Genomic DNA, 14,477 nt, shown 5'->3' on the forward strand with positions numbered 1-14,477 from the left:
ATTGTATATAAAAATAACATTATTGTATTGAATATAGCGCAACTATGCCTCCAACGGCCCGAGTATGATTCCCAGCTCAAGGTCCTTTGTCGATCCCACTCCCCTCTCTGCCCTGTGCTTTCCTGTGTGATATGTATAATATAAAAAAGGCCTTATTGCTGTGATGGTAAAACTGAATTTTCAGCAGCCATTACTCCAGCCTCAGTGTCCCATGATTTGGTGCTCAAGAAACATTTCAAACTCCAAACCTTTGAACAGTAGTGAACATAATAACAGAATTTCCATAATTTGGATAAACTATCCCTTTAATCATTGTTTTTTTTATCTTAGGCCAGCAGAGGGCAGAGTAATACAAGCAGAATCCTCAGAGATACCGCATAGAGAGGAGAAACATCCTGAACCTGCAGGTAGTCTCAATGCAATTCTAAGACACCTTATCTCCCTCTCACACAAGCATGTCTCATTATAAACCAAAGAGCTCCCGGCTTCCACTTTACACTTTTAACATTTACCTTTAAACAATGTTAAAACACAGAAGCTTTAAGGCCTGTTTAAATGCAGCTCCACTGTCAAAAACAAGAACCAAATAAAGTTTTTGTTGACCTCTTTCTTTCTTTTACCAATAGATGAGCCTCTGTTTGTGAAGCTAAGTAGTAGTCCAGCTCACAGACGTACAATAGCATTGGCCATCCTGTCTGCCCAATCCTCATTTGAGGACTCTTCCTCCGTCACCTCGCGTTCCCGCTCCGTCTCTCCTCTGCGTTCCCGCCACCATGACGACGCTCTCCTCATCGGCCTCTCCACTGGCCTCTTCGATTCAAACAACCCAAAGGTGAGCATCGCAATTGGAACCTCGCTGTACTTGTGTGTGGGTCTCAGTGTGTGGCATTTTGTCATACAAAATCTGTTTTCTTTCTCTCACATGTTAGTTCAGGCTGCAAAACGGCAAAGCTAAACTCTGTCCAAATCTTCAAGTACTGAAGGCTGGAATACACTGCACAACGTTTAAAATCCGAAATTTAAGAACCGATTTTAAAACACTAGGAATCATACACTTGTCCACTTTGCAATTGGTTACAGAGAAAAACAGGGCATCACACACTGAACAATCAATCAGACTTTCCGAACACAACAAACTCATGCAGAAACTTGCTTCTTTGCTCAGAGACGCATAACAAATGTAAACAATGTGTTCTAAAATCAGCTCAAAATATCATATATGTTTGATATCCTCCAACTAGATGTAATTAGCCTGGCAAGCCAGACCTACATCAAGATGTTAGGACTGGAAACTCACCATAGTCACGGCTCAATCCGAGGGGCGGGATAAACGGCTGTCTTTCAAATTCCCTCTGCACGCAATAGGACAGCGCTTCAACCAACCAGAGCGTTTTCCCAACAGCGGAGCTTAGTTGATAGATTCAACTTTTGCCATATCTGGCCGGCAAAACGACGAACACATCTTCCTTTTTTTAAGAATGACTTAAGTGCCGTTCTTTGCTCTTTTCTCAAAGAAAAACTTAACTCCAAGTCCTCCAGAGTCGCGGCCAAAGCCGATTCGAAAGACCGTTGTTCTCCATCAGCAGCCGCCATTCTTTGTTTTCAAGTAGCAGCAGCCAGGTAACCGTCGCAACTCTGTCATGTATGTTAAGCCCGCCCCCGCCTACTCTATACACAACATGATTGGCCTGACCCAATCTGGGTTTTTGCAGCGAGAAGGTTTATTGAGAGTTGCTAGACTACCCTGGCTGCGAAATACATTTTGCTGCCGCTAGGGTGCGTCTAGATTTCTAGGCTAAGATGTAATCATAATCTTAAGCCAAAAAAGACCAAATCTGTGCCCATCATACACTACGTGATTTTCTTTGAAAACTTTGACTTCCAAAAATTTGGCTTTGACTTTTGGCAACTAGCGTCAGCACGTTCAGACTTTGAATTGGGGCAAAAATCCAGGCAAATGTAGGTAAGACTCTGTGAGTAACAGATGTACTGACCACTGATTTCTGCAGGTAATATACATTTTCAAGTGAGTGTAGTTAGAAGGATGCAGATACAGTGACTTTTCTGTGTGCAAGCCTCAGTGCCTTGAACTTGATGAGGGCAGCAACTGGCTGCCAGTGAAGTAAAACAAAGAGAGGCTTAATGTCCACTCTCTTGGGTTCATTGAAGACCAAATGTGCCGCTGCATGCTGGATCATTTGGAGAGGTTTGAATGCACATGCATTAAAGTCAGCTTAAAAGCAGTACAGTCTGGAAATGGCGTTCCTGGACAAAGAGTATGCTCAGATATTATGTCTAATTTTCCTGATCTTGCAAATCTGCAAAGAAGTGGGCTTTGACGACCAAATGAATTTCAAGGACAATATTGCCAAGGTATTCCTAGGTTCCTGGATAGGGGATTTTAAGTTGAGTTCGAAGTGGTGTTCATTAATCCAGGCTGAGATGTCTATTGGGCAGGCTGAGATTCATAACGATATTGTGTCAAGCAGAGGTGGTGGCCGAGCACCGAACCCTGAGGTACCCCAGCAGTTAGCTGACATGACACCACTCTCCTCTAAGATCTCCTTGTGAGGTAGGACTCAAACCACCCCAGTTCCTATGCAACCCATTATAGAGTAGACAGAAATATTTGGTAGTGTAGAATCCGCAGACAAGTCCAGCCAAAGGAAGACGGACGATCTTGAAGATGCTCCTACGGCTTCAGTAACAGATACCAGGCCTGTGAATGCCAGCTCTTAAAACCTAACTGAGTGCTGAGTGGTCTGTTCTAAAATCACATATGATCTAGTAGAAAAAGGGAGGGAATAGGGTCAAGGGGGCAGATAGTAGGATGGTTCAAGAATGTTTACAGACCTTAGCCTGGAGAGTGGAGCATTGTGGTTGGGTTGTTGTTGTTTATGAATTTGTGGTGTTAAAGGGTTAGTTCACCCAAAAATGAAAATTCTTTCATTAATTACTCACCCTCATGTCATTCCAAACCCGTAAGACTTTCGTTCATCTTCAGAACACAAATGAAGATCTTTTTGATGAAATCTGAGAGCTTTCTGTCCCTCCATAGACAGCTACGCATCTACCACTTTGATGCTTCAAAAAGTTCATGAAGAGATCGTAAAACTGACTATTGAACGGTTTAGTACAAAATTTTCTGAAGAGACACAATTGCTTTATTGATGAACAGATTGAATTTAGGCATTTATTCAAATATAAACATTCATTTACTCACACATCAGTTGTGGTAAACATTTGAGCTTCCGCAAGGTTAGTTCTCACACGTCAAGCAGGTTCAGTTGAGCTTCTGTTTATGCTCACTCATCAATGTTTATATGTGAATAAACCCCTAAATTAAATCTGTTTATCATTTAAAGCGATCGTGTCTCTTTAGAAAATTTGGACTAATTAATGACAGAATTATTTTTTGAGGGGGGTGAATGATCCCTTTAAGAACTGACTGTTATTTCATCTCAGGAAAAAAAGTGTTAAAGTCATCAGCCATATAAATCACACAGTGGGGTGTAAAATGAGAAATACCAGGTGATAAATTAGAAAGGCCTGTAGGAATTTTCAAAGAAAAATTCTGCGTAATTCTACTTGATGAAGGATGTTTTTTTAGTATTATTTATTTACTATTATATTATTGATAAATTTTTTTATTTGAGTTGGCTTTTATTTTTGTATTTTCAGTTTTCATTTAATTTTAGTTTAGGTTTTAGTAATGTTATGTGCTTTTGGCATTTACAGTTTTTTTTTCTATACATCTGTTTTTCCGTTTTAGTGTTTTTGGTACTTCAACTTATGTCAGTAAGTTTTTCATCTAATATTTATATTTTATTTTACATCAGTTTTGTTTCAGTCACAGAAAACTATTTTGGGAACACTACAATAAGGTTCCATTAGTTAACATCAGTTAACTACATAAGCAAACATAAAGTAACAGTGAAAAATGATTTTAAAGTATTTATTAATTTTAGTTAATGTTAAGGTCAACATTTAATAATACATTATTAACATCAAAAGTTGTATCTGTTAATATTATTTAATGAGCCTGAGCTAACAATGAGCAGTTGTATTTGTATTATCAAACAATGACAAACATTAATAAATACTATAACAAATGCATTGCTCATTGTTGGTCAATGTTAGTTAATGCATTAACTTGTTATCTAACGGGACCTTATTGTAAAGTGTTACCACAATTTTTAATAGTTTTAGTTTACAATAACAACACTGCAAAGGACTGAAGAAATGTTGGTGTGTGTGTTTTTCTTAATTGAAATGTATGAGATTATTACAGAGCATAATGGAGGACCACACTACTACTATTCATCACACTGATTAGAGCAGAATCTCTTAAAAACACTAGACAAGGCGAGAGAGGAAGAGAGCTCTGGAAAGAGCTAGAGAAATACTATAAGGAAGAAAGAGATGGCACTATAGCAGGAGAAACAGATGGCAGTCTCCGATAATGCATAGCACTTAGCACAGAATGATAGAGGAGCTCAGATTTGTATCTCATAGAGTTTTTGTTTGCGGTGATTTGTTTTCCCACAGACTGAAATTTGTGTTTGTGTGCACATAATGGTATGTGCATGCAGGGGTAGACATATGTATGAGTGTGGATGTGCCGCGGGGCAAATCTGTGCTGGAAGGACTGCTGAATGCGTGTGTGTGTTTGAGCTCCTGAGTGGAGCGTTATTAATGCGATTCTTCCACATCCTTGATGTGCCAGTAAACCAAAAAGACTTTGCGCTGGCCTGTGTACTTTTTTTCGCCCACCCCACAGGCGCACATACACAAATTCTTTTCTTTGCCCTTACAAAAGCACATTAACATTCACACCCATGCCCACACTTTCGCAAACACGCACGCTCATTTGGCCTTTTGGCTTGCTTGCACCCAACCCTCTGGACAACTGGACAGGCAGATCACACACACACACACACACACACACACTAAATGCTGTCTTTCTCAGTACAGGCTGTCAGTCTGTTTAATCAGTAGTTTAGCACTCCTCTCTTCTGTCCAAGTGCGAGAACACAGTGCGTCTCTGTACTGACGGCTGTAGTGGAGATGGATGACCGCGCCGATATTAAAGCCCTCCTCTGCTCTGTGGAGACAATTTTAAGTCCCTGCTGAGTGTTAAATAGCCAAGTTGTTTTATTCCTGTGCACGATTCAGATCGAACAACTTGGAGACTTAGAGACTGTGCTTGTGCTTGTGCATTTTTTATTCCAATTCAAGTTGACTAACCGTATTCTGTACATTTGTAGTACACTTATAATGTTGGATTGTTGCACCATAAGTAATCGTAAGTTATTTTTTTTTTATGACAATGTCCAACCCTTATAATTAAAGCTTGCACGACAAAAAGATGCACAATACCGATAGCCGATTATTCATCGGGACCTATTTTAACGATATAAGCGCATGGTCTAAAGCGCAGGGTGCAAGTTCAGTTAGGGCGTATCCGAATCCACTTTTGCTAGTTTAACGACGGGAAAAATGGTCTGCGCGCCCAGCACATGTATGTTCTAAAAGGGTTGTCCCTATTCTCTTAATGAGTAATGGGTGTGTTTTGGGATTTGGGATTTAAACCAATCAGAGTCTCATCTCATCTCCCATTCCCTTTAAATGCCAGATACGCTCGCGCCAGGGCGGATTCGCTATTTACATGACAGAATTTGAGAATTTGAGTGGAAAGACCGAACGCGTCTCCAGAGCGCAAACGGAACTGCTTGTGCGCGAGGTGAAGTACGATAGGGCCCATCATGTTATCTGCGGATACTGATAGTTTGATTTTCTTAAAGGGGACCTATTATGCAAAATTCACTTTTACATGGTGTTTGAACATAAATGTGTCGGCAGTGTGTGTACACAACCACGCTATAATGGTAAAAATCCAACCATAAATCAGCTCTAAATTCAACATGAGACATTTTCTTCACACACAGTATGAGTTGCAGTCTGACATATTTTTCCGCCCCCTTTTGATTGACAGGATATAATCGGCCTTGATCATCAGCTGTTTTTAAACAATTGGCCAATAGTAAAAGTAATTGCTTTTATCGGCCTATACCGATTATTGGCCGATACACCGGTGCATATCTAAAGCTATGCATTAAAATTGTTCAGATTTTTTTGGTAACAATTTACAATAAGATCTTTACCATTCATTAACTAATGTTGTTACAGTATTTATTAATATCTGTTAGCATTAGTTAAAAAAAATAACTGTTCATGTTAGCTCAGGTCCATTTAATAATATTAACAGATATAACTTTTTTTATTTTAATAATGTATTAGTAAATGCTGTATAAGTAATCATTGTTAGTACGTATTCGATTACTGGATGAATCAGCGTTTTTTATTTCATTTATTTATTTATAAAACACAAATGAAAACAACAATAGTTTACCACTGTGCTGTTCAGAAGATACACGTTTTTTTACTTTTTTTTACATCTTATGAATGACTGATTCAATGACAAATACATTTTTAACACGCTTGTCCCCACCTAGTGGCATAACAATGTAATGATACAATTGTTATTTGAAGTGCCAAGTTACTTTCAAAAGGTGATTTGCTCTATTTTGATCGCTACCGTAGACATCAGTGTTTATATCTGAACTGTAAACTTTTATCCCAGTACTTCTGTGATAATTTAAATATTTATAACAGAAATAACCATACTGTGATGTTGAAAAGACTGTTTGTGAAGCTGTTTCGTACATATACATGACAAGTGCTTTCTCTGGGTCAGCGGCAGCGCCACGTGCAGATCTGAATATTCCAGTGTGATTTCTTTGTCACAGGAGAATCATTGTCAATTAGGAATTAGATCGTGTGGCTGTTTGAATCAATTTACAAGGGTTTAAGTACGCAAGAAAGGAAATTCTAGGAAATGTTTTAAAATGTTATTCTGACTGAGAACAATTTATCCAGGCATATGTTAAAAAATATATAATACATTTTTTTCTAAAAATAAATAAACTCTCTAAAACAAACATGCACTTTTTCTTTTCATTTTGAAATGTAGCTTTAAATGGGACACTTTTTGCCACTGTGCCTTTAAGTCTTCCATGTAAATGCCCTCTTCGCATGTAAGATCGTTTAAATTTGCTGTTGGGTGTGATATAGTTGGCTCTGCCTCATCATTCAATGACAACCTCTTTGCAAAGCCTGCATTGCATTGTGACAGGTTCACAAAACAATCCACACTGAAATGTGCTGCACAAACTGTGAAGGTCAGACGGAAACGATCAGGGATGTTGTTAAAAATAAGCTTCAAATGCTTGTTTCTAACATTAGGATACTTCTGTCTATGCAGGGACACAGGTGTTACAGAACAGCACGAGTAAACTTCCTGCACCTCCTAGATACGAAGTAGTATTTTGAACTTGTGCATATTTTTACATGCTCATGGCTATGACGACACAACCCTGAAGATTTCAGGATTTTTGCACCTTATTTTTATTAAACAATCTGAGTGGACTGGGGAGGAAGCTTTGCATTTGAAGTGTTACATAGTTCACTAAAGTTTTTTTTGCTTCATAAAAACATGAATATTTCTGTTTTCAATTTCTTGTGTGGGTATCTGGTTTGTGATGTAGGAAATCATTTGTGTTTTGTATCAGATGTTGAGGACGTGCTCCTTACCAGACCTCAGTAAAGTGTTCAGTGTTGCTGCAGAAACTGAAGGTGCCGCCGTTCCTAACAACAACCTGGAGATTGAGGATCTGGAGGATAAAGCGGATGAGCAGTCTGAACCTGAGGAGTAAGACACACACAAAACTTAATGCATGTGTACCTACTCACATAAACACACCCTCACTTATGACTGTCTCTGTCTCAGTGTGTATGAGGATGAAGATTTGAGGGAGCTCAGAGCATCTATGGAGAGGCTTCTCCAGGAGCAGCACAGTGAAGATGATGATGATGATGATGATGAAGAGGAGGACGATGGTGGTGGATCCAATGGCAGCCCGGCCGATGAAGAGGCAGCTGTTCTTAATGGGCTGGCTAGTGCTGTTGATGACAAATGCAGTCCAGAGGAGGAGTGTTTTAATAAAATGGCTGAGGAAGAGGATGATGTTAGCCATGGTGAGGAAGAGCCAGGAGGGCCAGTTACTAATGGAATGGAGGATGAGGAAGATGAAGAGCAGAACAGCAGTGAAGGCCAGCTCAATGAGGAGTGGCAGTCGGGTAATGCATCCATAAACAACTACAGCTGTGTATCCACGAATAGAGCACAAAGGCTGAACACAACAACTAACTTTCCGGAAACACTGAGTAACAGCTTGACGCAACCACTGATATAATACAACGGCTAACTATATCCGTTCAAACAGCACAACATCTAGATATAACCGCTAATAGAGCAATACATACAGCTAGACACAACAGCTAACCATATCTGTTAAAACAGCACAACAGCTAACAATATCCACTAAATCAACATGATAGCTAACATTATCTGCTAAAACAACTCAACAGCTAACCTTATCCTCTAAAGCAGCACAGCAGCTAACTATATCTGTTAAAACAGCACAACAGCTAGACACAACTGCTAACACAGCTCAATGACTAGACACAACAGCTAATCATATCCTATAAAACAGCATAACAGCTAACAATATCCGCTAAAACCACACAACTGCTAACACAGCTCAGTGACTAGACACAACAGCTAACCATATCCCCTAAAACAGCACAACAGCTAACAATATCCGCTAAAACCACACAACTGCTAGATACAAACACTAACACATAACAACAGCTTACCATGTCCACTAAAACAGTACAATAGCTTGACGTAACTAACACAACACAGCACAGCAGTGAACACAGCATACCAGCCAAATGCATCCGCAAAAGTAGGACAGCTGACAACATCTTCACATGCAACTCAAAGGCCTGTCATGTTCACGAACACAACACAGCAGCTAACCACATCTATGAACACATTGCTGACTGCATCCACAAACAATAGAACCGCACCCTAAATACACCACAATCAAATATCACGTTCAAAACTTTGTTGCTAAGCACACTAGAAATGAAAACAAATATTTATTGAGCCAAATATTGTTTTGGCTAATTAAATCTGGTGATTGATTGACTTTGTATGACTACAGTGTGTGGAGTGACACTGGCAAATAACACTTTCAGTACTGACATAGGTCAGCATAGTATCAGCCAATGTTCCACAACAGTACACTCTCACTGTGTGAACTTAGTGATAGATTATAGCATGTCTTTATACCTATGCATGGGTATGAGTGCAGATGGCAGCGAGGAAGAAGACGATGAAGACCTAGAGCAACAGGACAGTATCTTCAGTCGTCTGGAGGAGCTGCGGTTCCATCTAGAGCAGGCCATGGGCTTTGAGAACTTCATCCAAGCCTACAACAAGATCAAGGTCTGAGTTCCTCCGTTTTGCATTAAATGTCAACTCTCACCAAGTCTCCAGTGAGATTCTGTGGTTTTGTGCCCAGTTGAACGCATTGCGGAAATTCTGCATATCTAAGAGGTCTTTAGTGGTCAAACGCCACCAATAACAATGCAGCCATGTACTTCTCAGATGAGGACACTCGTCTAAGTTTTGTTTTTAGCCTTGGGGTTCGTTCTGGGAATTAGATACAGATGTTATCCTTAACCTTTAAGAATGTTAAATGTGCTTTTTATGTATGGTTTGTCACACTGGAAGTGTAATAAACTGCAGTAATTTGCTGCAATTTTTGCTGCCAGTTGCAAAAACAAAACAAAAAACTAAAAGGAAGAAACTGTAGTCAAAATGTACGACTTCATACGGTTTGCATGACTTTACCCAGTATTAGATTGTTATTTGTATGAATTTTCTTTGTTTATTTAGGCGATTCATGAGGATGAAGATGAGAACATTGCAATGGGCTCCAGCATGGTGCAAAGCATTCTGGGAACTGAGCACCAGCACTTGTATCCTAAAATCCTCCATTTGGTGATGGCAGATGGAGCTTACCAGGAAGGTAGTGTTTACACACATTCTCTCTCTCTGATCCATTCATGTATACCGTTTCATGATCTGATGTTCTTACATATGCACTTGTTAATTCAGTCGGATGTTTGCAGAAATAGTGCATTATTACATGGATGGGTGTAGAAGAGGGCAATTATGTCATTCAGTGCCGCAATTCAGGCACTTTAGAGATGCATAAACACACATTCATAAAGAGACACATTGACTGTTTTTTATTCTGTCTGAATGTGTACACATTTTATGTATACCTTCCCCAGTTATTTTTTCACAATATAGAAATAAAAAAAAATATGAAAAATATGAAATATGAAAAAATGAAATGCATATAAATTATAAATATAATTTGTTATTATTATGAATAATAATAATGTAATATATCAGGGTTTGAGCTAAACTCTGTAGGACAGTGACCCTCTATTGTTGTATTATATGTTTATTAAATGATTGCTATCACTAACAAAATATTTATTATTAGTAATAATTCTAACACAATATACATATGTGTACAGGTATGTGAGCGTCTACCTCACCCAGTTATTATTTTCCTCTGTTTTTATTCCCTAGACTTACCGATGCAAGACAATAATATTAAAAAGAATATATAAATTGATAACAATAATAATAATAGTAGTAGTAGTAATAGTAAAAACACTATACACATATGTAAACAAAATAAAAAATTTGCTCATTTCAGATCTTAATGCATGTGGTTCTTTCACTAGTCCAAACAGATTGAGTTCATATAAGCAGTGCCTGCTCGTACAGCAGATGTTTGCGGCACAAGATGCGCTGAATAAGTCTCTGAGCAGTTCCAGGGCATTCGGGTCAGGTCACATCATTTGGGTTAAGGCGCATACATGTGTCTGCTTGTGTATGTAGCAGCCTCTGATTGATGTGAGGGTATTCCTGGCATTTACACTGTGCGTTCAGGGCTAACTCCAGATTATGGACTTTAATGTGACCTCTGACATCAGGAATATAGCCTGGAAGTTTTCTTCTCGTAAGTGAGTTGACTATCCTATAACAGTTGCTCTGTTTCTTTCTCTTCTGCCCCTCTCTTTCGCTCTCTCTCAGATAATGATGAATAGAAGTTATTCATCCGTCCCGTTGGCAGCCTTGGACAATCTGCTGGCAGGCTGAAGTGTTCCCATGATGCACTCTGACAGGCCGAGGAGGTGCTATGGGGGAAGGGGGGAGTGAGAGAGAGAGAGAGGGGGAAAAGGGGAAATGGGCCACTCAAGCATGGGCAGTTTAGAGTCCACGGTTGACTGTAGTTCTACTTCCATATCCCAAGTAACTGAAGCACTTCTCTGTAAATTTTGTGCATATAAATGTGCTGTGGATAATTATATTTAACCAAAGCGTAGCCGAGTGTTAGCAGGCGAGAAGTAATAAGTCTCAGACAGAGATGTACATGTGTGTCCTCCTAGCTGATGACAGACTGCATGTGAAAACGCTGCTCCTGCTGTATTCACGACAGCTGAATCCATGGAAACTGCTTTTTAAAGCTCTAGACTGGCCCAGGGAGGTCTAGTTCAGGGGTCAGAGGTCAATTATCTGCCCAATATCAGGTGCTTGCACACAACAGGCAGCGGGTTTTAACCAGCTGTCTACCTCAGACAACAGAACTTATAGTCTCAAAATACCAGTCTTCTCAAACTTTCTGAACCTTTTTTTTATACTTTTTACATGTTTTCATAACATGCTCAAATATTATTTAGCCTCTTTTAAGATTTCTTACTGGTGAATCTTAAAACATTATTTCAGGACTTGACAAAACTGTTAGTTAGGGAGAGTTACTATGCATATAAAGTGCACTAACACACTTGTTTATTAACGAGATAGTTCACCCTTAACATCTGTCATACCCTCATGTCATTTCATACCTGTTTGACTTTCTTTCTTAAAAGAAGGTATTCTGAAGAATGTTTTTCTCCATAGAATGAATTTTAATTTGGGGTGAACTATCCCTTTAAGAGCTTTTGTTAATGCTGTGCGGATGCTTTGCATGTTGTACGCAGATGCACCTCCAGCAGGGTGTGTTGAGATGGCCTCTTTGTTTTAGTTGCTGGCAGAATATGGTAATTGAAAGTGTACAGAAAACTATTAAATAAGTTGCTGTTTGATTGCATGTCAGGATATATATCTTTGTACTGAAATAAACTTCTTGTTTTGTTTGGTTTTTCAAAGAATGTGCCTGTGTGTGGGTATTTGGCAATAAAACACTTCGCTTTGGATGTGAAACAGCTGAGCTAAAATCAGTTGCCAATATCTGTTTTCAGTTATCTAGATTTCTTCACCTATCCTCAGCCTGATTAGTCTGGTGAGCTGTCAGTCAGCAGCAACCGTTCAGCTGTCACAAGAATTGGCAGGAAGCACGTAGGGGTTTCCCCTTATCACAGAACACCCGTGCATTCTCAGACAACCACAAACTGTTGTGGGTGTGTGTGTGTGGAAGTTGTGTCTTTGCCGGATATCTTGAGTCACATAGTGTTTGCTTTCATTAAATCAAGCCTTTCTGAATTCATTTATGTGTATTCCGACCAAGATAATTGTATTATCAAATAATTTTGTGGATGTATCCTACTGTTTAAAAGTCTGAGGTCAGAATACATTTATTCAGTAAGGATGCATAAAACTGACCAAAAGTGACACTAAAGACATGTATTATGTTACATACGATTTCTGTTTCAAGTGAATACTTTTCTTTTGAACTTTCTATTCATCAAAGAATCCAGAAGAAAACAAAGTATTGCGGTTATGGCCATAGCTGGGGGTATTCAGGGCCCGGTGCAGGTTGTTGCTTTGGGCCCCTATAGTCGTCACCACCTTTCGCCAGCCCTAACTACGGTTTCCACAAAAATATTAGGCAGCACAGCTGTTTTCAACATTGATAATATCAATAAATGTTTCTTGAGTTTCTCATATTAGAACGATTTCTGAAGGATCATGTGACACTGAAGACTGGAGTAATGATGCTGAAAATTCAGCTTTGCCATCACAGGAATAAATTACATTGATTTCAATTCTAATTTCAAACAGAAAACAGTTTTTTAATAAATGGTAGTAGTATTGGTAAATGACTTTATCTGTGAGGAAAAAAGTAAAATATCACTAAAATATAAATATAATAAGCATTTTGCCCCGAACTACCAGCAAACACTTTCTGTGATATCAATTAGCCTCACTCTGTTTTGTGCTTTGTATGTTTTTTTTATATCCATTGTCACAGTTAATTATGCCTCTTTGATGGCTCTGCGCTATGCAAATACAGCTACTTCATCCTGTGGGAGAATAAATTAGGGTGTACAAAGAAGCACTGATGGATGGAAGAGTGGATTTTATATTTTCTTCAACATGGCAAGAGTTTTACTCTCATTTGAGTGCCTTTTAATTTTTTAGGAAGAGGTATGTATGTTGTACTGCAATTTTAGAAATGGCAGGGTGTCATTAATCACACTGATACCATTAATGCTCCTGAAATGCTTTCAATTAAAAAAGGCAATGTAATTAACTATTTATCAACTGAATGACTGCTTACTGATATGATGATACTCATTTACCATTGCAAGAAAACCTTGGGCTCATGATACAAACATTTCATGCAATGAATCATTGCATTGATAAAATGTTCAATATTTCCTAGTCAGGAGTCATGGAGTTCGTGGGGACTTTTAATCAAGGCCTGTGGACACTGGGGATGTTTAATATGTTCAGGACTGATGAGGTCAGTGGAATAAGGCAATAAGACAGCAGAATGGATTGTGCAAGAAAAAGCTGTTATCCTTGTCTCACCCTCACCCTTCCTATAAAATCTTTTACCCATTTATCAAATCCCAGAGGTTGAGTTAATTGTCTTCCTGGTTTCGGTTCCCAAAAGGCGATATGCGAGTCTCCTATGTATATATGCAATGCATACATACTCACGCTCCGTTTGCCATGCGCACACATGAATGAATCATTTATGTCTCGTATCTGACCTGACTAATTTCACCGATGGCTTTGTGCCTAATCTGTCAAGTGTTTTGCCTGGAGGTATAATTTTGCAGTCTTTCTCTCTCTGAGAGTTGAAACGCTAGTTTATTTGTACAGTCTCTCAGTGGGCTTCTTAAAGTAGGTTAGGTTAAGTTAAAAACCTCCCCCACCTGAAGGCAGATTAATACTGCTCTTTCATTAACCTCTGCACTATTAACAGTCTCTGGTGTGGAAACAGACATTCAATATCCTGCTGAAGTTCTGAAATCATATTGATAGATGTGTTTGAGTAGGTTAGAAAGGGAAAGACAAAGCAGGATGTGTTAGATGATGAACTGAAGAGAACATTTGGTGCAAAGAAATGTGTTTATATGGGGAGGTCATCGTGTTATCATCGACGAGTGGATCTCTGAGCTGGTGCGAGTGAGTGGAGGAGGCGCTAATCTGCATATTCATAGAACTGCGTATACTAAATTAAGCAAGGGTGTAG

General features: G+C 39.0%; 1 protein-coding gene across 4 annotated transcripts in view; it reads left to right on the forward strand.

Annotated features, from left to right (window-relative positions):
• The window catches only part of nek1 (NIMA-related kinase 1), a gene marked incomplete at its 5' end in the record, with an annotated part of 28,450 nt that extends 16,184 nt beyond the window's left edge, over positions 1-12,266 (forward strand). For all 4 annotated transcript variants that reach the window (XM_081379034.1, XM_081379036.1, XM_081379037.1 and 1 more), the window contains 7 exons: positions 331-407; positions 627-832; positions 7,632-7,771; positions 7,850-8,199; positions 9,282-9,415; positions 9,869-10,001; positions 11,087-12,266. In XM_081379034.1, coding sequence (XP_081235160.1) covers positions 331-407; positions 627-832; positions 7,632-7,771; positions 7,850-8,199; positions 9,282-9,415; positions 9,869-10,001; positions 11,087-11,100 — 1,054 coding nt within the window. In that variant the 3' untranslated portion in view covers positions 11,101-12,266. The remainder of the gene's footprint in view (positions 1-330; positions 408-626; positions 833-7,631; positions 7,772-7,849; positions 8,200-9,281; positions 9,416-9,868; positions 10,002-11,086) is intronic.
• Positions 12,267-14,477: the final 2,211 nt, after the last annotated feature.

The sequence above is a fragment of the Scardinius erythrophthalmus genome, assembly GCF_964197995.2.
Source record: "Scardinius erythrophthalmus genome assembly, chromosome: 11".
NCBI lineage: Eukaryota > Metazoa > Chordata > Actinopteri > Cypriniformes > Leuciscidae > Scardinius > Scardinius erythrophthalmus.